This window comes from Sus scrofa, chromosome 12 (assembly GCF_054392235.1).
Source record: "Sus scrofa isolate SSC_HxYL_T2T_F1_AM1 chromosome 12, Sscrofa_HxYL_maternal_Yorkshire_Landrace_v2.0, whole genome shotgun sequence".
Taxonomy (NCBI): domain Eukaryota; kingdom Metazoa; phylum Chordata; class Mammalia; order Artiodactyla; family Suidae; genus Sus; species Sus scrofa.
The window spans coordinates 44467264-44492928 of NC_139394.1; the positions used below are offsets into that span (position 1 = coordinate 44467264).

At 45.9% G+C, this 25665-nt stretch overlaps 1 protein-coding gene across 48 annotated transcripts in view; it reads left to right on the top strand.

The window, feature by feature from the left end:
• RFFL (ring finger and FYVE like domain containing E3 ubiquitin protein ligase) overlaps positions 1-25665 on the top strand; it is a 76154-nt gene that overhangs the window by 18745 nt on the left and 31744 nt on the right. For 3 of the 48 annotated variants that reach the window (XR_014821391.1, XM_084985145.1, XM_021067434.2), the window contains exons 1-2: positions 2501-2662; positions 3600-3676. The exons of 39 other annotated variants lie outside the window; for them this stretch is intronic. Coding sequence is in view for 2 of the 9 variants with exons in the window: in XM_084985145.1 (XP_084841271.1) it covers positions 3637-3676 (40 nt within the window). In the remaining 7 variants the exon portion in view is untranslated. Of the gene's footprint in view, positions 1-2500; positions 2663-3599; positions 3677-21803; positions 22085-25080; positions 25446-25665 lie in introns of those variants that run through there. 6 more of the 48 variants (XM_021067426.2, XM_084985165.1, XM_084985175.1 and 3 more) reach the window with 4 other exon arrangements.

The window sequence follows — 25665 nt, forward strand, 5'->3', positions numbered from 1 at the left end:
AATAAATATATTGAAAGCGCTTAAGCATAGAGCCACAATTATTTTTCTTATTTCACATACAGTCTCATATTCTTAGAGCTTTCATACAAGCTTATAACATCTCAAGTGCCTGAAGCGGTTAGTTCAAATTTAGCATCTTTTTAAAGCTCCATGTGTGTAATCTTCAGTCTTTCTCATCTCAAAGAAGGAGTTAGGCTGGAGTCTGGTTATATTTGGAGACACTGATGGGAACTGTGCAGAATCCCAGGAGGGAAATGATGGTCTGAGAAGGCTCCCCTCACCTGCCGAGTGCTCTTCATCTTAGCAGAAGTGGGAAGTTCTGATGCTTCTGACCCTCACGCTGCTCTTCACATAATTTACATTGACTTCCTGGGCACAGTACCGACTGGATTTTCTCTTCTTTATTTAAAGTTTCCTAATGTAGAATGAGTCAGAAGCTTCTAACAATACTGTAGTTTTAATCCAGAAGAGTTTCCGGATTCGTCTGTACTGTATGTACTTTGTGAGTTGCTCCATATTAGGATGTTTATGACTTATCATCAACTACAGAAATATTTTTTCAAGTGTGGGCCATGAGATAATGGTTGTCAACTGCTGTAAAGATGCCTTTTATCATTTGAAAAAGACTAATTAACACACACTGTAGGAAAACTTCTTTAAACGCGGCTATTTTCTGGGAGTTCCTGTCGTGGCGCAGTGGTTAACGAATCCGACTAGGAACCATGAGGTTGCGGGTTCGATCCCTGGCCTCGCTCAGTGGGTTAAGGATCTGGCATTGCTGTGAACAGTGGTGTAGGTCACAGACGCGGCTTGGATCCTGCGTTGCTGTGGCTCTGGCGTAGGCCATCGGCTACAGCTCCGATTTGACCCCTAGCCTGGGAACCTCCATATGCTGTGGGAGCGGCTCTAGAAAAGACCAAAAAAAAAAAAAAAAAAAAAAAAAGTGGCTATTTTCTGAAAAGGAAGGCACTGAAGGGGAGGAAAGAAAGGAGGGACATTTTATAAAACCTTCTAAAAGCCCAGTGTGGTTATCCTGCTGGAATAATGTAATTAAGGGAGATTGATTTGGAGAAATAACTTTTTTTAAACTAGCCTCATGAAAAGGAAGAGAATTAAATAGCATAGTGTTTTGGAGTTCATGTTGTGGCTCAGTGGTTAATGAACCTGACTAGTGTCCATGAGAACTTGGGTTTGATCCCTGGCCTTGCTCAGTGGGTTAAGGCTCTGGCGTTGCCGTGAGATGTGGTGTAGGTCGAGGATGTGGCTTGGATCCCTCGTTGCTGTGGCTGTGGTGTAGGCCAGCAGCTACAGTTCCATTTTGACCCCTAGCCTAGGAACTTCCATATGCTCTGGGTGCAGCCCTAGAAAGACAAAAAAAAAAAAAAAAAAAAAAAGCGTAGTTTTTTAAACTCAAAATCTGATGATCTGCATGTACATTTTAATCAATCTTAACGTTTATTAAATGACAGGCCGGATTGGCAGCTACACCCAGAATTGGTGCCTTATGAGACCTGCCTCACAGGATGGACTAGGCTAGGTGTGGCCTTGATGCCCGCACTAAGAAACAGCTGCTTACCGTGGGAAATTCTGAGCAGGGAACAGAAGGATCTGATAGGAACTGTAGTTTCTTTCTTGTAAAGTGAGAACACATAGAAAGCAAGGACTTAATCTTTTGTTTTCTTTGTCTAGCACCCATGCCAGTTCTAGCCTGTCAGGGCCAATTCAATAATAATTAATACATGTTGATAAGCCAGTCATTCTAGAATTGATTTTTTAAAAAGCTGACCAATAAATGAGAATTGACATAATCGAAGGCTTTTTCTGTTGAAAGTAAGTGTTAGTGTGATTTTAGACTTCTCTATTCCTTAAACACCTAGTAGGTGTGAGGGTGGGTAATTTAGCCTTAGCAGAGAGAATGTGGCAGCTGATTAAACAACCCCTCCTGTATATCTGTCTGTTCTAGAGAACATGAGCTGGCTAAGGAAACAGAGGTCAGAGGAGGCTTAGTGCGGGGGGTGGCGGGGGTGGGGTGGGGGGGGGAGCAGTGAGCTGGTCAGAGCTGACAAAATTCACCCTGATGATTTGACCAGCTAGCTGCCACTGGGCAAATCCCCCCAGCCCTCTGACCCCGACATTCTAATTCGTAAATGCTAACTTCTTTATCAGTCCCTTGGGGAAATCTTCAGAGCTTGAGAACCGCTACCTTCAGTAATCTTGCCGTCAGGAGCCCCGGGCTGTTCTCAGATGAAATTTCAGAAGGTGGCCAACCACTGGAGCTTTCTGGGTGACCAGCAGCTGGGGAATAAGATTCACCTGCCCCCTGCCGCCACCCTGTAATCAGCTTTCAATTTAAAACAAAATCAGTGGAGTGCCTCCTCTTTTCTAGGTTGCAGTCGATTGCAGTTGGCTCAGGCTGAGTTGTTTGGGAAATAGAGTTTTGCCTGGCGTGAGTCAGCACTGCCCTGGGTAAACCGCCTGCTCTGTTGCAATCTTGCTTACCAAAGATACGTCCCCAGGCAGCACCATTCACTGCCTGAAAGCCGCTGCTGTTGGTTCCTGAGATGATCTCATCTGAAACGGGGCTCCAAGGACCTCAGCAGCGGCAGGAATTGGAGGCAGCCTGCTTTCTGCCCTGGCAGTGTTTTGAAACAGGCAAAATCAGGTAACATTAGCAAGACTGAGCTGCAGTAGAAACTGCCGAAGAGCCTCAGTCTTCAGAATGAGTCAGTGCTTTTTCAGTTTGGCTATCCTAAAGTTGGTCCTTCAGCTCTTTGGAGGGGATGCTAGGGGAAGTTTCATTTCCTTTGGGACCTGGATGTGGCTTTGGGCCTAGAGACCGTTTATTACATAAACTTTAGAGAAATGAGGCATGTTCCATTGACAGCTTTATCCATCTTTTGCTCTTGTATTTTTGGTTCTTTTTGTGTCCTGTGAGAAATCGTTTATTCAGACTAAACCATTGTTAAAGGAAGAGAGAGGCAAACATATTGGCTTTTCTCCTAATTGTGTATATTGACTTGCAGAGAATACTAACTTACCAGCACGTTTCTGAGGTGCTGTGGAGACCGAGAACCTCTCATCCCTGACTCTGTTCAGGTTGCTGTTCTGTCTCCTTTCTGCTCTTCCCTAAGCTGCTGTTGCTTCTTTTTTTTTTTTTTTTTTTTTTTTGCTTTTTAGGGCCGCACCTGAGGCATATGGAAGTCACCAGGCAGGGGTCTAAGATGGAGTCACAGCTGTTGGCCTACACCACAGCCACAGCAACGCTGGATCCTTAACCCACTGAGTGAGGCCAGGGATCGAACCTGCGTTCTCATGGATCCTAGTTGGGTTCATTAACCACTGAGCCACGAAGGGAACGCCCATTGCTAAGCTTCTTAAGTCTTCAGCCTCATCACTAGGCAGTAGCCCCCCTTAAAGTTAACCTTTACAGTTACTCCAGATGGTTCAGGTTCTCTTTACTTCAGGCCTTTACAGACACAAGGCTCTGACACACCCTTCTGCTTAACCGGGCCGGCCAGCTGTAGCCTGGAAATCACTTCCTCGATGAGGTCTCTTCTTCGCTTTCTTCTTCTTCTTTTTAAAGTATGGTTGTTTTACAGTGTTATGTCATGAAGTCTCTTAACTCACCAAGACCGGATGAGTACTCAGGAGAACCCCGTGTTGCCTGCATCAAAGGGTATGTTGAGAAGCAGCACCTGTTTTGTTAGAATTGTATCCCTGGTGCTGGGCTCATAGTGGGTTCTCAATAAGGGTAGAATAGGAAGAGCCTACGTTGTACTTCCTCAGTTCCGATCCTCTTAGTGACTCTGTTGTTTTGGCTTCTGCTCTCATTACCCTGTTCCTGTTTCCCTGGAAGATGACAAGTAAACTCCTGTGTTCCAGACCCAGTGTTCTGGTCCTGGTTTCAGCCTCCATCTTACTTAATCTCTGCCTAGCATTTGGTACTATTGAGCCGTTCTTTTTTTTTTTTCCACAGCAACCCTCTTCCTTTGGCTTTGAGACTACCTTGTCTCTTCTCAGTTTCCAGAGTATCCTTCCATCATTTATTCTCATTTTCTTTTGACTCTGCCATAAAAGCCTTGGGTTTCACTCTTCTCCCACGCCCTTTCCTCTAAGGATCTCAGCTATGCCCAGGCATTCAGTTGTCCTCAGTATGTCTTACCAGCCCGGCTGTCTCCCCCAAACTTACTTACTTACTTTCTTTCTTTCTGTCTTTTTGCCATTTCTTGGGCTGCTTCTGCGGCATATGGTGGTTCCCAGGCTAGGGGTCTAATCGGAGCTGTAGCCACCGGCCTACGCCAGAGCCACAGCCATGCAGGATTCCAGCCGCGTCTGCAACCTACACCACAGCTCACAGCAACGCCAGATCCTTAACCCACTGAGCAAGGCTGGGGATCGAACCCGCAACCTCATGGTTCCTAGTTGGATTCGTTAACTACTGCGCCACGACGGGAATGCCTCCCCCGAACTTTAGATCCTTATTTCCAACTTGACAGATTTTGACAAGCTTTGGCCAACTTGACAGACCTGCCAGGGTTGTTCAAAAGGCATCTTAAATTCAACATGTACATAACAACTCATTATCTCCCCTACCCAGCATCTGTTATCCGCCTGTAGTGCTGTATGTGTGTACTTTGTTAATTATATCCACCAAATCCTCCTATCATTCTTTTGATGCCTCACGTCTTCTAAATATATGCTAAATCTATGGTTACTAAACCCTCTTGATTATATTGGAGTACCGTTTGATATGTCTTTTTCTTTTTTTAAAATTAATTTTTAAAAAATTATAGTTGATTTACAATGTTGTCCATTTCTGCTGTACAGAAAAGTAACCCAGACACACACACATTTTTTTTTCTCACAGTATCCTCCATCATGTTCCTTCACAAGTGACTAGATAGAGTTCCCTGTGCTATACAGCAGGATCTCATTGCTTATCCACTCCAAATGCAATAGTTTGCATCTCCTAACTCCAAACTCCCAGCCCATCCCATGATGTCTTAATTCCCACTGTGTTGCCTTATCAGAGGTCAAAAACTAGATATTTTGGGAGTTTCTGTCATGGCGCAATGGTTAATGAATCCGACTAGGAACCATGAGGTTTCAGGTTCGATCCCTGGCCTTGCTCAGTGGGTTAAGGATCCGGCGTTGCCATGAGCTGTGGTGTAGGTCGCAGACGAGGCTACAGCTCCGATTAGACCCCTAGCCTGGGAACCTCCATGTGCTATGGGAACGGCCCTAGAAAAGGCAAAAAAGACAAAAAACAAACAAACAACAACAACAAAAAAACCCTAGATATTTTGTTTAAGCAGCCCAATGGTTTAAAATTTTGTGTGTGAATACTTTTAGGCTGGGCCCACATTCTTCCCAAGATTACAGCCATCACTGTCCTCCCAGATCTTACACAGTGAAGATGTCACAGTTTTACCTACTTTGTCTCTGAGATTTTGGGTTTGTAACTTCTTTTTCCTTCTTTCTTTTTTTTTTTTGGTGGGGGGGGGGGCACATCTGCTGCATATGGAGGTTTCCAGGCTAGCGATTGAATTGGAGCTATAGCCGCCGGTCCTACACCACAGCCACAACAATGCCAGATCTGAGCCTTGTCTGCGACCTACACCACAGCTCACGGCAACACCGGATCCTTAACCCACTGAGTGAGGCCAGGGATGGAACCTGCAACCTCATGGTTCCTAGTCGGATTCGTTTCTGCTGTGCCACAACGGGAACTCCGGGTTTGTAATTTCTGATTCAGAGTCTTATCAAATCTTGCCTGGGAATTCCCATCGTGGCTCAGTGGAAATGAATCTGACTAGTATCCATGAGGATACAGGTTCGATCCCTGGCCTCGCTCAGTGGGTCAAGGATCCGGCATTGCCGTGAGCCGTGGCGTAGGTTGCAGACGCGGCTTGGATCTGGTGTTGCTGTGGTTACGGTGTATGCTGGTAGCTGTAGTTCTGATTCAACCCCTAGCCTGGGAACCTCCATGTGCCGCAGGTGTGGCCCTAAAAAAGACCCCCCCCCCAAAAAAAAATCCTGCCTAAGCTCTTGTCACTCCACCATAGGTCTTTCTCTGCTCCCAGCCCTCTGTTATTGTTTCCAGTATTGTGTTCCTGAAGGTCGAATCTTATCTATTCATTATCAAGTTTCAGAGCGCCGATGGTTCTGTGTGTGTGTTTCCTACCTAGCTTTATCGGTGGAGTCCTTCACAGTTGGACCGAAGCCTACTTGTTACTGTCCCTGGTTTTATCTCCCTCTCCTTTCCCCAGCTTTTCTCTCCTCTCCAGCCTCACTGAACTTAGCATTTTTCCAGTACCGGGTTATACCGTGTCCTTTTAGGACACTGTGCCTTTTCCTTGTGCCTCCTCCCCCTGGCTGGCAAAGTACTCATCCCCCGTGAGACTTAGTTCATATGTTAAGCCTTCCTTGACTCCCTCCAGCAGTTTTTCTTCCTTGTTGGGACTCGCACCGCATTATCTCTTCCTTTGTGTTGAGTTCCTTGACCTAGAACCTGGTCCTTGACCTAGAACCTGGCACCATCAGACAGTGGCTGACGTGGGTCTTCAGGGTCAGGCCACTGGTCTAAACATCTTTATTAGTCTTGGCAGTATTATAAAATCCGTAAGATCTCTAGTTAAATGTATACTGTTGGTTTCTATTTGATGAACTTTAATCCCTGGTGCCTAATCTGTCTTTGTCACGTGAAACCATCCAGAGTTAATTTGAAGATTTATAGGACTTCCTGAAACCTAATTCTAGCCTATCACCTAACATGATATGGTACCTTACAAAATTATCCCTTTTATCTGATGCCTACAATACCCTGTGTTGGCTAGACTTTTTTATCTCTGCTTTCTCGGTGATTGCACAGCTCCTTTTGACATTGAAGTACACATTCAGGTAGGACTCAGAGAGAAAACATGGCTTTGTTTTGTTTTGTTTTTTGGGGGCTGCACCCATGGCCATGGAAGTTCCTAGGCTAGGGGTTGAATCAGAACTATATCTGCTGGCCTATACCACAGCCACAGCAGTGAGGGATCCAAGCCGAGTCTGTGGCTTGCACTGCAGCTCTCAGCAACGCTGTATCCTTAACCCAGTGAGCGAGGCTAGGGATTGAACCCAAGTCCTCGTTGATACTAGTCGAGTTCATTACCATCGAGCCACAATGGGAACTCCGAGAAGATGTGATTTTACACTGCATTGAGAAAGTGGTTTGTCTCTTTGTAGCTAAATATACCTCGTTGGGTTCTGCAGAAAAGTTGCCTTAGCTCAATAGGCGAGGGCTAAAGGGCTTGTCTTTCGCAAGGCTACTTTATATTCAGGGTGGAAGAAGGAGGTGCCCAGGACCTGCCTGGCTGATGGAAAGGCCTTGACTATGGTTAGAAACCTTGACTGAAGTGAATGGTGCATGCCTCTCAGGGTTTTTTTTTTCTGTTGTGCTTCAAACATCTAGAATTGTAATAAAGGCTTGGTAGCGCAGTAGTGGAGTGTCAGACCAGGTCGGTTCATGAAGAGAGTCATCGCAAGTGGAGTAAGCTGAGCGCCAAGAGCAGAAAGGTTTACAGTACTTCCAAGTTTGTAGGGTAATTCACAACCTCTGGGGTGCTAACATGCCATGCTTGGGACTATGGAAGTTGATTATAGAAAGATGAACCAAAAGACAAAAAAAAAAAATAATAATAATAATAAGAAGGAGTTCCGGTCGTGGCGCAGTGGTTAACGAATCTGACTAGGAACCATGAGGTTGTGGGTTCGGTCCCTGCCCTTACTCAGTGGGTTAACGATCCAGCGTCACCGTGAGCTGTGGTGTAGGTGGCAGATTCGGCTCGGATCCTGCATTGCTGTGGCTCTGGTGTAGGCCAGTGGCTACAGCTCCGATTAGACCCCTAGCCTGGGAACCTCCATATGCCGAGAGAGTGGCCCAAGAAATAGCAAAAAGACAAAAAAAAAAAAAAAGAAAAGAAAGATGAACCATAAGGAGTTCCCTTGTGGTTCAGTGGTTTAAGGATCTGGCATTGTCGCTGTTGTGGCTCGGGTTACTGCTGTGGTGTGGATTTGATCCCTGGCCCAAGAACTTCCACATGCTTGCAGGTGTGGCGAAAACAAAACAAAACAAACAAAAAAACCCATAAGGGTTAGGACATAACCTGTGTTAGATACTGGTATGTGGCATCCAGTTTTGGTCCCTCTGTACTTAACAGAGGAATAAAAATGATGAAAAACTTTTTTTTTTTTTTTTTTTTTTTTGTCTTTTTGTCGTCATTGTTGCTATTTCTTGGGCCGCTCCCGCGGCATATGGAGGTTCCCAGGCTAGGGGTTGAATCGGAGCTGTAGCCACTGGCCTACGCCAGAGGCACAGCAACGTGGGATCCGAGCTGCGTCTGCAACCTACACCACAGCTCACGGCAACACCGGATCGTTAACCCGCTGAGCAAGGGCAGGGACCGAACCCGCAACCTCATGGTTCCTAGTCGGATTCGTTAACCACTTCGCCACGACGGGAACTCCTTTTTTTTTTTTTTTTTTAAGTCCTTATCATTATAAGTTTTTTTAAAAAAAGGAACAGATTTTCTTCTAGAGAAGGAAAAGCTAAGGGATGGCTTGATTACCATCTTCAAGTATAAGAGTAGTTTTTGCCAGGGGGATTTTGATTAATTGGTCTTCCTGTACTTCAAAGATTTAGGAATAAATGGGCTAAAATTGAGGAGTAATTGTAATGACCGTGCGGAAGAGTGTCTTGATCATCAAAGTTGGGAAACATTTGAATGACTGCTAAAAGCGTGCTGCATTTCTGACGGTTTCAATCATCTATTCTTATGTAAGAGATAACCCTGCAACTTTTAGTGGCTTCAAATGACAATCATTTTACTGCTCCTGATTCGGTGGATTAGTAATTCAGGGGAGAGGGACATACTGCTTTCCTCCACGTGATGTTGATGGGACAGAAGGATCCAGCATGGCTTCAGTCACCCATCTGGGGCCTTGGTGCTGACTGTTGGCTGGGACATTTGGGTTCTCCTCCATGAGGTCTGTTTCTCCTGGCCTCTCACCATTCATTAGTATAGATTAGGCATCTTTTACATGGCTGTTGGCTTCCAAGGCAGGCCACAGCGGAGCCATGGGGCCTCTGAAGGCGTCAGCTCTTGCCCCATTCTTTTGGTTTATGTAAGTCCCAAGTGTAGCCCACATTCAAGGGGAGGGGACATGGACTCCGCCTCTTACCGGGTAGAGTGTCAAAGTCACACTGCAAAGAGGCGTGCAGCCTGGTTGGGATTATTGCGGCCAAGTTTGGAAATAATTTCCCACACCGACCTTAGAGAGTTTACATGAGATAATCAGTACTATTTATTGAGTCAGTAGTTTGGGTGCATAGTTTACAAACTTGGCTGCATTGCAGAGTCATTGGGGAGCTCTTTGCGAGCAGAGACTCCTTGGGTACCAGATATGTGAATTAGTCTCTTCTGGGGTGTTGACACATATGAGACACTCTTGTGTCCTTTCTCTCAGGTAACTTTTGGTAAAAGGAGCAGGTGGTGGAGGGCACACAGAGCCAGGTGGAAATAAAGTATGTGGCAGAATGTAAGTGCCTTAAGGTAGGCCTGCCAGGCTCCACCTGCTTCCAGGACTTGGCTGAACCCCTTGCCAAGATACATGCCATTCAGTCAGTACATCGTCAGAGGTGTGTTTCTTGGTACCTCACTTATGTTTTCTTGTAGTTTTAGGTGCTTTTTCATTCATAGCAGTTTTTAGTTTATAATTGAATATTTGTATGATTATTGGACTGATGTGTAATAGACAAAATTGGTCTGCTTTGCTTTCTGTTATCTTAGCATGGTGCCTGCCTCATAGAAGATACTCAGTAAGTATTTGTTGAATGAATAAGAGGTTGATTGAAAGCACGAAGGAATGAATGAAGTGATATTTGAATTCAGTCTTAATGTGTGATTTTGGACAGGTGGAGCAAACAAATGGGAAATTCACATTTCTGGAGCAGAAAGTGTGGATTATGCTGCTCATACAATTTCAGAAGATTGGAGGAAAAGATTTGGGAAAAGATGAAGGGTTTGGTTTTGAGCATCCTTGTTGTGCTAGATTTGAGGTCTGGATATCTAGCAGGCATTTAGAAATGAGTGCTAAAACTGAGGGGTGAGCTTGATTCCAGGTACTTAGATTTGGAGTTTTCTAGGGCTGAGGAATCTATTCATTTGACAGATACTCACTGAGCTTCCACTGTGTGCCAGACAACTGCGTTGTAGGGAAGGTGAGCTAAAGTCTGACCGATAAGGCACCAGCTTTGTGAAAAGATCTGTGAAGGAGGCTCCTGGCAGGACAGGAACCACAAGTGTGCAGGCCTTAGGGCAGTAAGTGATTTCTTATTTTGGAGGAAGTCACAATAAAAGGAGACCACCGAGGGCCTAGAGTGGGGGTGGTGGGTGGGGGTGACGGGGGTGGCATGAAATAAAATGGGAGAGGTGGGCGGGGCCCACATCATGTGGGACCTTTGTGGGCCAACGGGCAGCCTAGACTTTACAAAGGGATGTGGTAGGAAAGCAGCAAAGGCTTTAAAGCAGGAGAGTAACAGGCAGAGCGTATTTTTTAAAAATAAAAGTCTAGGAGTTTGCTTGTACAGCAGGTTAAGGATCTGGCATTGTCACTGCAGCAGCTTGGGTTGCTGCTGTGGCTTGGATTTGATCCCTAGCCCGGGAATGTCCACATACCACAGGCACAGCCAAAAAATAGAGTAGAATAGAATAAAATAAATTAAAATAGGTTTACCTTGACTACTGTGTGGAGGATAGAGAGTGGCAAAGAAGGGTCCAATAAGGAGGTGTTTGCTCTGATTGTTGAGAAAAATAATGGCATATAAGGCAAGGTTTGGCAGTGGCAGTGGACAGAGGGAGAAGGGATGTTGGCAGGATGTATTTTTAAAATAGAATCGGAGTTCCCGTCGTGGTGCAGTGGTTAACGAACCCGACTAGGAACCATGAGGTTGCGGGTTCGGTCCCTGTGCTTGCTCAGTGGGTTAACGATCCGATCCGGCGTTGCCGTGAGCTGTGGTGTAGGTTGCAGACGCGGCTCGGATCTCGCGTTGCTGTGGCTCTGGCATAGGCCGGAGACTACAGTTCCGATTGGACCCCTAGCCTGGGAACCTCCATATGCCGCAGGAGCGGCCCAAGAAATAGCAAAAAGACAAAAAAAAAAAAAAAAAAAAAAAATAGAATCAACGAGGAGTTCCCATTGCGGCTCAGCGGGTTATGAACCCAACTAGGATCCATGACGATGTGGGTTTGATCCCTGGCCTCACTCAGCGGGTTAAGGATATGGCATTGGCATGAGCTGTAGCGTAGGTCACATACCCGGCTTGGATCCCAAGTTGCTATGGCTGTGGTGTAGGCCAGTAGCTGTGGCTCTGACTGGACCCCTAACCTGGGAACTTCCATATGACTTGGGTGTGACCCTAAAAAGGCCAAAAAAAAAAAAAAAAAGAACTAACAATTCACTAGCAAAGGAAAGGAAGAATGGTTAGTACAAAACCCTAGGGGATATTTAGGAGGCAAAAGGAGGAGCCAGGGAAGGACAGGGAAGAAAATTGGTCTTTAAAGTCAAAGGAGAGTCAGTTATTGCATGTTTTGTGGGAACCAGAGGAGAAAGTAGTTCATGCGTGTCCAGGAGGTCGTGAAGGTTGAGGATGTAGGAAGAAACCGTGCATTTACCCATCACAAGATGACTGGTGACCTTGGAGAACGGGCTTTCAGTAAAGTGGAGCCGAGTCCATGAACAAGTGTGTGATGCGGAAGTGAAGCTGAGCACCAGCCTCTTTGTGGGGGAAGCTGGGGATTGACGAGCAAGGGAGACCGGGCAGAGAGCTCACTTTGTGCAGACTCGTAAAGAGACGTCTGTGTGCAGAGACAGGTGTTGGAAAAACTCTGATGGGCCAGTAGTTACTGAGCCTCCTCTCTGTGCCAGTCACTGTGCTGGCAGCTATACCCAGTCTGTTCTGTTGATCTTTGTCTTTCAACAATTTCCTTAAAAGTATAGTGACCTCTAAAATGAATTTCCAAATTCTGGGGGCATATAGGACCTTCCATTGGGGTATTGGGAAGGAGTTATTAGAACCAAGTTTTTCTATATTTTTGTCTTACTCTTTGAAATTTCTTTTTAGTGTTATGTTTCAGATAGACCACAATATATTTGCATAGTAAAACTTGTCTGATTTGCTGTTAAGTAAATTAAACTTGTCTAATTTGCTGTATTGGAGATATGCTTTTTTTTTTTTTTTTTTTTAACTGATGTCCAGACACGGTGGAGTCTTCTGATCTAGTGAATAAAGGGGAGTTTTTGAGATGCAGATAAAAGAACAGGGAGAGAAGATGGGAAATTAACATGCCCAGGAGTCTGCACCTTGTTTTAAATCTCCTAAGAACCCTGTGAAGTTATTTTCCCCATTTTACAGCTAGGAAACTAAAGTCTGGAGAAATTAACCTGCCCGAGGTCACACAACCGATTAAGTGATGGAACTGGAATTTGAAATCGGTCTATTTTACTTGAAGGCCTTATCAGCTCACTTATTCTTCCTTCTCTTCATCTGCTTAGGGTTTTTTTTCATATTTTTCCATTTAATTCTCACAGTGCGATTCTTCAAGGCCAGATTAAAGTAGCTGTTTTGCAGTTGAGGAATCCCAGGCACCAATGAGACAAGCAGTACATGGTCACACATCTAGTATATGGCACCAGCTGGAATCCTGAGTAGTGGTTGCCATTTTTTGAGCACTCACTCTGTTGTTAAGTGTTTGCCTTAATTACATTATTCAGGGACTGCATCTTACAGATTTGGAAGATAAAGTGTGGGGAAGTGAAGCACCTCGACTGAGGTCATAGAGGAAGACTTTGAGTTCTGTCTGACCCCGGGCCCCGTATCCTAAGTCCTACACAACATTGCTCTTTGGAAAGTTGCTCCGAGACATCAACTAGAGATGAATAAAAGATTTCTGAGCCCAGTGATGGCTTGGTCTCAGTTGTAAGAATTTGTTGGGAACCCTGTAACTAAAGACTTCGGACTCCTCTGTAGTACTTGGTAGCTCAGATGTGGAAAGTTGAGGAAGAGAGGGAAGGAACGTGTAGAATAAGAACTTGGTGAATCAGAGGAGGCCCTTGGGGTGCAGGAGTGGCAGATCACCATGGGTTGTGCTGTTAAGAAAAGTTGTTCTGTTGGAAATTCACTCTGTCTTGGTTCTGTTTGATGCACGGTATTTGGAGTATGGGAAAAAAGAATGCAGAGATGGGTAAGATGGGATCTTTGCTGACTTCTAGAAGTTTTGACAGGGAGATGAAACATTCACCACACTGCACGACTGAAGGATATGAGAGAGGTGGAAGGAGGGTAGAAGTGTCATCCAGGTGGGCTTCGGGTAGGGCTGGCCTGCTGGGTGCCACCTCCTTCTCAGGAAGACCTCTGAGGGTTTGACTCACCATGTTTTAGGTCTGGTTCTTGGGTCAAAAAAAGGGATTTTATTTTATACCTGGAAGGGATCAGTCTTTCGGAGACCGGATTGTGTTCAGACTTGAGTGACTGTACTCAGAATGGCATGCCAGTTTGTTTTTTTGTTTGTTTGTTTTGTTTTTTGTCTTTTTGCCTTTTCTAGGGCTGCTACCACGGCACATGGAGGTTCCCAGGCTAGGGGTTGAATCGGAGCTGTAGCCACTGGCCTACGCCAGAGCCACAGCAACATGGGATCCAAGCCACGTCTGCAACCTATACCACAGCTCACGGCAACGCCAGATCCTCAACCCACTGAGCAAGGCTAGGGATCGAACCCACAACCTCATGGTTCCTAGTCGGATTTGTTAACCACTGAGTCACGACGGGAACTCCCAAAGAGGACCGAGCTGTTGCATGGGCCAGGAATCGAACCCGGGCCTCCTGTGTGGCAGGTGAGAATTCTACCACTGAACCACCCATGCACTGTCACTTTTAATTTTATAGTGGATTCCTTTCCTGTTGGCAGGATTCTGGATTTTGTTAGGGCATTGCTTTTCAATATCAAGAGATCTGAAAAATGAAATTTATGATAATACACAGTTTGCTTTAGTGAGCATGAAATAATGTGATAGGGTTGTTGGTGGGGGAGACTGCAGTTACAGAAAAGCAAGGTTATTGATTGCTTGCTGTATGCCAGGTATTGCACCAAGTGCTTTGCATACAGGAAGACCTGAATTCTCCCAGTGGTCCTCCTGCAAAGTAGGCACAGTTCATCCTCAGTTTACGAGTGAAGAAACCAGAGCTCTGTCCAAGCTGGTAAGAGGCACAACTGAGGTTGGAACCAAGTCTCCCTGACTCAAGAACCCACACCCCTCACAGTTACTGTATGCTGTTCCCATTTAAGGTTTACGACAGAACCTTGTCCCATCGCAGAGAAGATGGTATGTCACCTAGCTGCAGTGTTTCTCTGCCTTGGGTGATTCTATAGTCAGTGTGGCCACCTGTATTTTTTCTAGACTTTTCTAAGTTTGTTTGCTGACCACATTTTGATGTGGTCACCTTCTCTGTTTAAATATATTAATGCCATCATCCAAGCCTTTTTGTCCTTTTCTTGCTTTTGGTTTGGAAGACACTGTCTCTCTCTCTTTCTCTCTCTCTTTTTTTTGGCTTTTGTCTTTTTTGGGGCTGCACCAGTGGCATATGGAGGTTCCCAAGCTAGGGGTCTAATCAGAGCTACAACCACAGCAACACCGGAACCGTGCCAGGTCTGCAACCTACACCACAGCTCACGGCAACACTGGATCCTTAACCCACTGAGCGAGGCCAGGGATCCAACCTGCAACCTCATGGTTCCTAGTTGGATTGTTTCTGATATGCCATGATGGGAATGCCGACATTGTATCTCTTTAGAGGGACTTTGTGTATCTGTATTGATTTTGCGTTGATTTTATTATGATTTTTTTATTTTTAATTTTTTTTTTTACCTCGCCCACGACATACAGAATGGAACCCATGCCACAGCCGTGACAATGCTGGGTCCTTAACCTCCTGAACCACCCCGGAATTCCCTTGATTTTATTATCTTAATATTATGGGTTAAGTCACGGCATTCCTCCAGCTCCTAACTTGGCAGCCTCCCCCCTCCCCTCCCCAGTGGATTTAAGTTCAAATTCTGAGTCTGATTCTGGAATATTCAGTCTGGCTCCAATATTAGCCCTGGCTCTCTGGATCCCTAGCTGTTGTCATTACCATCTCTCCCTTTGTGCCCGCTTATGTCTCAATCAAATCTAGTTACCTTCTGAAACTCTGTGTCTTTGATTTCCTACTTGCGTGTCCTTGTTCTGTTGTGTTTGGGGCCTGGAATGTCATTCTTCCTATGAAGCTTTGTCTGATCCCTGCCTGGAAGTAATCGTTTCCTCCTCTGGGTCTCATGGATTCTTTTACGTCTTCTTTATGGCACAGTACCCGTTCTGCTGTATATTTCAATTGTGTGTATACCTGCCTTTCTGTCTCTTTCTGGACCATAACCTCATTGAGCAGATCTATCTGGCTGACCTTTGTGTCTTTAGAGTTTAGTTCAGTTCCCTGCACATTAGTAGTCATTCGATAGCTGTTGGATGAATGGAGAGACAGAATTTCAGATTAAAGTGTCCATTGGTTTAGTTTTTTTTTCCCCTCTTGTTTGTTTCTTTTCTACCTTTCCCATTTCCTTTTCTTTTGTATTAAACTTGCTGTGTTTTTCTCTTGCACTGACTCACCAAACTTGTCTCCACCACTCCCTTTTCTTACCCAGATTTGCCTCATTCTTTCCCCGTTAGTAGTCGTGGTGTGGGAGTGCCACATGTTGCCGGTAGCTTTTCTCCATCCTTTGTGGCTCTAATCTCTCCAGGAATCACATGACCAGCATGGGAACCAAGTGGTGATGACATTATGATCTTTTAGATCACGTGTAAAGAAGAGTCCTCAGGGTTTAGGTATGTTAGTAGATTGCTTTCAAGTGGGAAACTTTCTGATCCACACTTCAAGAAAAAAGGAAAAAAAAAATGCTCGGGTACTTAGGAGGTAGATCAAGGCGTATATTCACACTGCGGGATGTGAGATGTTAGAAGAAATGCAGGAAGCTACAGAAGTTTCTGCTGTTATTGTTGAATCCCTGCATTTTTTCTGCAGCTGGAAGAAACATTACAGATTAGTGTGGTGCAGCCCTCCTGTTTTCCAGATGAGAACGCAGACTCAAAGAAGCTAAATGACTTGTCCATTCAAACTGGGCTATTCCTTGCCTAGTGTTTACTCCCAACGCTGAGTGTTCAGGCTTGGAGGAACTGCCAGCTCTTTGAAAACAGTGAGGGTTTGGCTTGAAGTGGAGGCTTCAGGTCTAAAGCGGAGGGCTTTTGCAGTGCTAAGTAGACTAAGGTTGGTAGCAGGTTGGACTGGGGACAGTGTTCACCAGAAGGGACCTTTTAACTGTTGTGATCACTCAGCGTGGTTCCCTTCTCTGGGAATCTGCTCACTGAGGATTGGCTGACAGAAATCTGTTCCGTCTACATTTGAAAAGAGACCAACATTGAATAATGAAAACACTTCCAATTTTTTTGGCTCTTTTTCCCAACCCTCACATTCCAAGTTTTGTTTCAGGCTTACTTTTCTTAGCACCGTTTGTGTTAAGTTTTTATTGTGGGCTCCTAGGTTAGAGGTCAGTATGAAGCATGGGAGATCCAGAAAGTGTCTTAGAGGCTCCTGATTGGTTTTTGGTTCTTTTTAATCGCATCTTTTACCTGACTCCTTGAATTATGTATTTTGTTGTCACTGAAATACTGTCTCATGAACCAGTGGCTCGCAGATAAGATAGAAAGGGTTACCTATTTGTGGCTAGGGAGCAGCCCTGTAAAGAGATCAGACAGCCTAGAACAGGAAGTTAAGTGCAAACAGGATGTGCTTGTCTTTACTGTAATTTGTGTGCCTTGGTGTTTTGAAACTTGGTGTGGTTAGTAAGTCAAGACTTCCAATGCTTGAGAGTTAGCTGAAGAATTCTCTGCTTGTGGTTTGAAAAGCAGCTAAGGCAGTAAGACCTTTACTGCCCTTGCCTTTATGCAGGTGCAGGCTTTCTTCTGGGGACTGGGTCCTTCTGTCTTCCTGGCTTACACTTTATTGCACCCACATGTTTTAAAAAATGAAACCCCCACATTGACTGCCCATGTGTTCCTTTTGGTAGATGCAGGAATTCAAGCTGTGCCTGGTTATTTATTTTTTAATAACAATAGGAAGTTTTAGCCTATAATTCACCAGCCTTTTGAATTACGGGTTCTTTTTTTGTTGAATTCCAGGGTTTGTAACATACCTTTTGAGTGTTTCTTGAGCAGAGTAGTTTACAAATGATCCCCGGGTTCTTTTTCGTCTTTGAAAACTTGCTTAAGTGTGGAGGCTGGATATTTTTTTTTTTTTTTTTTTTTTTTTGGCTTTTTAGGGCAGCACTCGCAGCACATGGAGGGTCCTAGGCTAGGGTCGAATTGGAGCTAAAGCTGCCAGCCGCAGCCACGCAGGATCCAAGCCACGTTTTTGACCTACACCACAGCTCGCAGCAACGCCAGATCCTTAACCCACTGAGTGAGGCCAGGGATCCAACCCGAAGCCTCATGGTTCCTAGTCGGATTCATTTCTGCTGACCCATGATGGGAACTCCTGGAGGCTGAATTTAATGGCTGCTGCTGAACTGTTTTATCCCTGGGCAAATTTCTGGAAAAGAAACTAAGTAATTTGCTTGGGGGTGTAACTCAGCTTATAAACAATCTTTGGAACCCCTTTTTTCTGACCCCCCCAATTCTTCATGGCTTCCCACTGTGAAATCTGCTTTATTATGTTTGTTGGGGGCTGAATTGGCTATAGAATATAACTACCTGTAGAGAGTAATCCTGGGATCTTTGAGGATTTATTATAATTGTTTGAGTTATTTCACAACAGATCCATTCTGAAAGTTTCAGACCATAAACTAATGAGTAAGGGACAGGTAAAGTTTTGGGTGATTTTTTTTTTTCTTTTTTTTTTTTTTGCCACACCTGTGTGGAGATCCCTAACCCACTGTGTGGGGCTGGGGATTGAACCTGCGTCCCTGCGCTCCAGAGACACTGCTGATCTCTTTGCGCCACAGCGGGAACTCCCAGGGTAATGTGCTTTGTGCACCTCTTGTATCCCTGCCACACTGCGAATGAGACTGTCCTGCCACTTTGTAATCCAGGAGCAAATGGGTGGCAGCAAGTCTCAGCATCAATGAAAACATTTCTTCTTGGGAGTTCCCATTGTGGCTTAGGGGAAACAAACCCAGCTAGTGTCCATGAAGATGGGCGTTCGATCCCTGGCCTTGCTCAGTGGGTTAAGGATCTGGCGTTGCCGTGAGCTGTGGTGCAGGCCGGCAGCTACAGCTCTGATTTGACCCCTAGCCTGGGAACATCCATGTGCCTCGGGTGTGGCCCTAAAAGGACAGAAAAACAAAACAAAAAAACGAAAAACCACATTTCTTCCTGATATAAGCACAGGTGTCTTTTTTCTTAAATCTGTCTTTTTTCTTAAATCTCCATAAGGAGTTGTGGTTGTGAGGCAGTTCCTCCTTTGTTGTGGGATATATAGGCAAAGAGTAGAACCAACCCAAAGGCCAGGCAAGCACAGGTGTTCTTCACAAGGAGATTCTATGGTGTGAATACAAAGGGTTTCTCTGTGGGACCTGGTGAACCAGAAATCTGCATTTCTGCTTCTCGGGGTAGCTACTGAGCACATCACATCCTGGCAGGAGCAGAAAACATTTCAGAAAGAGTAATTTTCAGATTGAGATCAGACATCAAACCAAGCCAGAGGTCTGTGGGAGGAAGGTGTGCGTCTGGGTTCATCCTGGATTCATCTGCAGTCCCATCTGACTTCAGTGCAGTGCCGTCCGTTACGGAGCACCATGTGGGCCCAGAGGTGTATATGTTCAGGTCTCTGAATTGGGTGGATGAGGGATTGAGGAGCTAAGGGAAGAAGTCTAAGCTGTCTGGACTGTGGAGGTGGGGGTGGGGTGAGGAAAAGTGACAGATTTATTAGCAATGGGATAGAATTGAAAGGAAAGTAACAGCCTAGGGCCACACTGTGGATAAATCACTTCAGGCCACCTGGAGACAGGTCTTCCGGGATTATAAAATTCAGAGCTGGTGGAGGGGCCTAAAGCCATGTAGTTCTTGGAGGATCTTTTGAAAACCAGATTGAGCCTCATCAAAGGTATCAGCATTTTTGTTAAAGTAGGGGATAAGTTGTCACTTTAGAGAACCTTAAGTAATAATAAAATAACCTTAAAAAAGATTTTCTTTAAATTATTTCTAGCCAACTTTTATTAAACACCTATCATGTGCTAGGTTCTAGCATAAATTCTTATTTTAATGCTTTCAATTATCCCCTTTTTTTTTTTTTAATTCTCTTATTTTTTGGGGGTGTGTGTGGTCTTTTTGTCTCTTCTAGGGCCGTGCCTGCAGCATATGGAAGTTTCCAGGCTAGGGGCTGAATTGGATCTACAGCTGCCGGCCTACACCACAGCAACTTGGGATCCGAGCCGTGTCTGCGACCTACACCGCAGCTCATGGCAACACCGGATCCTTAACCCACTGAGCGAGGCCAGGGATTGAACCTGCGTCCTCATGGATGCTAGTCGGGTTTGCTAACTGCTGAGCCATGATGGGAACCCTTCAATTACCCTTTCAATGCAGCAGGTTTTATTATCATTGAGGAAATTAAGGTTTAAAGGGGTTAAACAGAATCTGGCATCCTTGCTTCTTCCATGGCCTGTACATTTGGCTCCAGTGACTTCTGTCCAGTCTGCTCTGGAAAGGCAAAATACATAACTTTGATCCTAGACAGAATCCCTGTCCTGAAATGCTGCCTTTTCCAGGGCACAGGCGTGCCAGAAACCCTCTCACCTAGTCCCTGGCTCCAGGATCGGCTTTTACCCTCCTTACCCACACTAGTCAGTCACTGTGACGGTATTTGGCGAAAGCAGCTTCTTTCATCAGAAGGTCCAGAAAAGCTTATCTGGTAAATCCTGTTTCCTGCACAAGAGTAGAGATGGATCAGAGTCTCTTTATTCTTGATAGGCTTTGTCATCAGTTTTTTTTGTTGTTGTTGTCTCTTTAGGGCCACACCCGTGGCACATGGAAGTTCCCAGGCTAAGAGTCACAGCAACACCAGATCTGAGCCACATCTGCAAGCTACACCACAGCTCACGGCAAGGCCAGATCCTTAACCCACTGAGCAAGGCCAGGGATCGAACCTGCATCTTCATGGAGCCTAGTCGGGTTCATTACCACTGAGCCATGACAGGAACTCCTGTCGTCAGTTTTGATAGAAGAAGGATCCTGGGGTAATTAAACCGCAAGTCCATGTATTCTGGTTTCAGCACCGTTGGAAACTTTCACTCTGCCCTGCTTTCCTCCCTGATTGACTCTCCCTTTGGGGCAGAATGCCTGGGCTGAAATTAAATGCGTGGGTTTCTCTGCTGCACTGTTCAATCTGTCATCTCTCCTAAACGCCGCACAAAGAAGCAGCCATTTAATTGGTCAGACCCCGAGGGTGATATTTTGGCACAACGCCATTGGTTAGAATTACTTTTCCCTGAACTTGAGAGCAGATGCCGAGGTCCCTCTGCAGATATTTGTCATAGACTAGTTGGAACCAGGGAGTTTCCAGGAACATTTATAACTTGTGATGATTATGTATGTTTTTCAGTTGTTTACAACAGTTATCACTTCAGAAAAAGAGCTCATTTGTTAGGGGTGGAAGGTGAACTCTCTCCCCTTTTCCCCTTCCTCGTGTTGTCATTGTGCCACTTTATGCCCAGGACCCTCTGCTGTTCTGGGTCTCACTCCCCTTTGCTGTGTTTCTCTTCCATCTGGCGTGGGCTGTGCAAGTCAGGGGTGACAGGCAAAGCTCTTCTTGGACCTGGGTGTGTCTGGTCGAGGTCTGTCTCTGATTTCTAGCGTTTCTTTGCTGTGTTATCTTGCTTCTCCCTTGGTTGCTTTCACTTTTATTTGTAATCTTTGCAGTTTCATCGCAGCTCCATTCCAAACCACGGCCTCCGGCCCGGCTCCGAGGCCTTCCCTGCCTTTTGATGCAGAGCAGGAATGGAAGTGGCAGGCTTGGACATCTTCGAGGCTCTCTGTCTGGTTTCTCAGGCCATGATAACGGATAGACGTAACATTTTCCTGTCGCTTTTAGAAGGTCAGGCTGTTCCCATTCTTTTCTTGTGTTTCAAGTAACCTTAGCAGACACTTAAATTATCTTTGGCACGTGTGAGGTAGGCATACTCTGAGATCTTTCCTTAAAGGGGTTGCTGTGGTTCTGTGGGTTTAAAACCGTTAATTTGCCCATCACCCTGGAATCATGACTGTGGAGCTTTGAAGAATGAAGTTCTGGGAGTTCCCGTCGTGGCGCAGTGGTTAACGAATCCGACTAAGAACCATGAGGTTGCAGGTTCGATCCCTGCCCTTGCTCAGTGGGTTAAGGATCTGGCGTTGCCATGAGCTGTGGTTAGGTTGCAGACGTGGCTCGGATCCCTCATTGCTGTGGCTCTGGCGTAGGCTGGCAGCTACAGCTCCAATTAGACCCCTACCCTGGGAACCTCCATATGCAGTGGGAGCAGGCCAAGAAATGGCAAAAAGACAAAAAAAAAAAAAAAAAAGGAATGAAGGTCTGTCCCTCCCCCCATTCTTTCAAGCTCTCATGGTGTTAGCATTAGTAATATGTCAACAAATACCTGGTGATCGCATTTGCCTGGCACTAGGCTGGCAATAAAGCTGTAAAGTGACTCGCTCTTGTTTCCTGTTTCGCTTTCCACACCCTGACCACGGGAGAAAGTTTTAGAAAGAATTATACACATCCTTAGCCAGTTGCTTAAATGCGGTGCTGCGGGAAGGCTCATTTCCTCAGAATTTACCCTCTATGCTGCCCAGGAGCCTTGCCTGGCTCTGTTCCTTTTGGAATCGCCAGAGGCTGGAAGAGAGCCCGGGCAGGTGCATGAATAACTGTTGTCAGGAGGTGTTCAAGATGCTGTGAGAGCACTGATGGGGCCCGAAAGGTTTCTCTGAGGAAGTAAGTGCCACAGGAGGGAAGTGGGGTGGGGACAGTGGTTGAGTCTGGGAGAAGGGCTGGAGGGAGGTTCCAAGGCCACGGTAAGCCTGGCAGTTGAAGGACTGAAAGACCAGCAGGGTAGGGGTTCCTGTAGTAGTGCAGCAGAAACGAATCTGACTAGGAATCATGGGTTGCAGGTTTGATCCCTGGCCTTGCTTAGTGGGTTAAGGATCCAGCATTGCCACAAGCTGTGGTGTAGATCGCAGATGCGGCTTGGATCTGGCTTTTGCTATGACTGTGGCATAGGCTGGTAGGTGTAGCTCCAGTTGGACCCCTAGCCTGGGAACCTCCATATGCCGTGGGTGCGGCTCTAAAAAGAAAAAAACAAAAACAGCATTTGAAAGACTAGCAGGGTAGCTGGAGCTGAGAACAAGGAGAGTGGGGCCCCCAAGCTCCAGTGATCCACGTTCATGACTATTTAATGGTTACTAGTGTAAACACTTATTCAAAGGAGGTTAATAGAGTACTAGTTGTACTTGAGACAATTAAGTTAGAAACCCTTCCTCTGGTGGAACAACACAGATGGGCAGGAATAGAAACTGAACCTCATCCTAAATACCGGGGAAGGGCTTTGTCTTTAGGAGGTGGGGTCTGTTCTTAGCATTAGGGCCCTGAAATTGTGCCAAGTAGGAAGTGCAGATGACTTCTGGGACGTGTCAACTAAAATTCTGGCTTCCCAGGGATGGTTTTTCTCTCTGCTGTCCCTTTTGTAAGGTCCTCAAGGGTTGAAGGTTGGCTTGGTGGGTAGGTCCCCCCTTGAGTGTCCCCAGAAGGGAGTCGGAGGTGGTTCGAAGCTTCCCAGGGTTGTCTCCCAGTCAGTCTGGTCACACGGCTCTCCCAGCACACCTGCCCTTGAGTGCTGCTGAGGGTGCCGGGGGATGTGAATGGCGAAAGCAGCCGCCTCCTTCTGTGGGACCATGAGTTACTCAAAGAACTTGGATTTCCATCCTGTTACCTTCTAACCATGTGACTAAAGTTCAATTAACCAACCCTCAGGGCCCAGCCTCTTTGTTTACAAAGCAACCATTTAAATTTTGATTTTTGTAGCATTACTGTATTCAGTGAGACAGTGGAGAGAAATGGAACAATTCACTTGTCACATGTTTTGTAGTCTTTTTACTTTTTCCTTAAAAAGTAAAAATTTCTGGGAGTTCACCGGTGGCCTAGAGGGTTAAAGACCCAGCATTGTCACTGCTGGGCTCAAGTCACTGCTATGGCATGAGTTTGATCCCTGGCCTGGGAATTTCCACATGCCGGGAGTGTGGCAAAAAATAAAAAAGAAAAATTTCTAGACTCATCTGAGAAGGAACTTTAGGATCCCTGAGTCTGAATAACTCTCCTGGTTCTTACCTTGCCTGCACCTGAAATAAAAGCACAGGAGATTGGGAGTTCCCATTGTTGGCACAGCGGAAACAAATCCGACTAGGAACCATGAGGTTATGGGTTCGATCCCTGGCCTCGCTCAGTGGGTTAAGGATCTGGCATTGCTGTGAGCTATAGTGTAGGTCGAAGATTTGGCTTGGATCCTGTGTTGATATGGCTGTAGCTGTGGATGGCAGCTGTAGCTCTGATTCGACCCCTAGCCTGGGAACCTCCATGTGTCATGAGTGTGGCCCTAAAAAGCTAAAAAAAAAAGGGGGGGGGAAGATTGTCTCTTTTACCTGAAACTTTGATTGTAATTTTTTTTTTTTTGCTTTTTAGGGCCACACCCGCAGCATATGGAAGGCTAGGGGTCACATCGAAGCTGTAGCTGCCAGCCTACATGGCTGGCAATGCAGGATCCAAGCCATGTCTGAGACCTACAGCACAGCTCATATTAACGCTGGCTCCTTAACCCAGTGAGTGAGGCCAGGGATGGAACCCACATCCTCATGGACACTAGTCGGGTTTGTTACCACTGAGCCACGATGGGAACTCCTGATTGTTTGTATTGAAGTGTAACTGGGGACTGCAAGAGAGAGGAGCCAGGCTCTGGACCCTCTGAAATCTACCCCCATGTCTCAGTTGAAGCTGGTCTAGAGGGAGGCAAACCCTCAGTCCTCATTAGTTCTGGGTCTTGTTCCAATGCCTTACCTTTACTGAATGTCTAGTACGGTCTTCCGCCCCTCAGATAAAACTGAAAAGCCCAGGGTCTGCTCCCTCTGTACTGAGCACCTATTTGTGTCCAGCCTTCCTGTCCCACGAAAGCTCCTTCAGTTACTCATTATTAGGGCCAGGATTGTTTTTTTGGCCACGCCTGAGACATGTGGAAGTTCCCAGGACAGGTATCAAACCTGCACCACACCAGTGACCTGAGCTGCTGCAGTTGCCAATGCCAGATCCTTAACCCACTGCACCACAAGGGAACTCCAGGGCCAAGATTTAAGGTCAGGTGTGACTGAGTGTAAAACATATTTGAGGACTTTATTTCACTAATATGTTTTTTTACTGTTCTGTTTTCTAAAACTTTAGCCCTCAAGGAGTTCCCGTTGTGGTGCAGTGGTTAATGAATCTGACTAGGAACCATGGGGTTGCAGGTTCGATCCCTGGCCTCGCTCAGTGGGTTAAGGATCCGGCATTGCCATGAGCTGTGGTGTCGGTCGCAGACGTGGCTTGGATCTGGCGTGGCTGTGGCTCTGGCATAGGTCGGCAGCCGCAGCTCCGATTCGACCCCTAGCCTGGGAACCTCCATATGCCGAGGGAGCAGCCCTTAGAAAAAACAAAAACCAAAAACTTTAGCCCTCAAATAAAATTCTTATCTAGGAAATACACCTTATCCCTCACTCACATCTCAAGGCCTGCCTTGGAGGATGGAAATTGTTCACTGGGTTTGAAAGCCTGTGGAAGTGTTGCAGCCTTGTAAAGTCTCCGCTGTTTCTGTCCAGCCCATACACCACCTCAGCGAGGCTATTCTAATTCAGACCTCGGGGAGCTAACGTTCCCCAATATACTTGTCTCCTCTGTGACTTAGGTGTTCTGAGTTCTTTATTCTAAAATAACCATCTCAGAAGTAATCTCAGCACCACGGAGAACATGCTTCCCTGCCCCACAGCCAGCCAGCGAGGCCAGTCTGTCATGCTGTCATGTGGTTGACGCCAGCAGGTGCTTACTTACAGATGCCACAGTCCCCCTCTTTTATGCTCATTGTGCTGTCACCAGCACTGAAAATTTTCTCCTTCTGAGGTGGACCCCCTCAGGCAGGTTTCCTGGAAAATTCCAGTTGTGACTCTGAGATTCCATTTTACATTAAACAGTTTCGAGGCAATTCAGGTTTCTTTCCAGACTAATTTACTTTGTAAGAAATCAACTGCCTTCTAAGTTGAGAGATGACGTTCACATTCAGGTGAGTTCTCCAGATGGTGTCTTTCTTTATTGTGTGGGCGATGTGGTCAGCTGTGTCAGGGTCCCCACCCAGCCCTCGTCCCCGGGGGGTGGTAGGAAACTCAAGCTCTGCGTGACCAGGGAGAGGGAGGGTCATTGGGCTTTCCAGCCGAGAGCCACTATTCAGCAGCTGGGCGGTTGCCATTGTAGAATCGCAACTTACAGTTTAACAGTAATTTCTT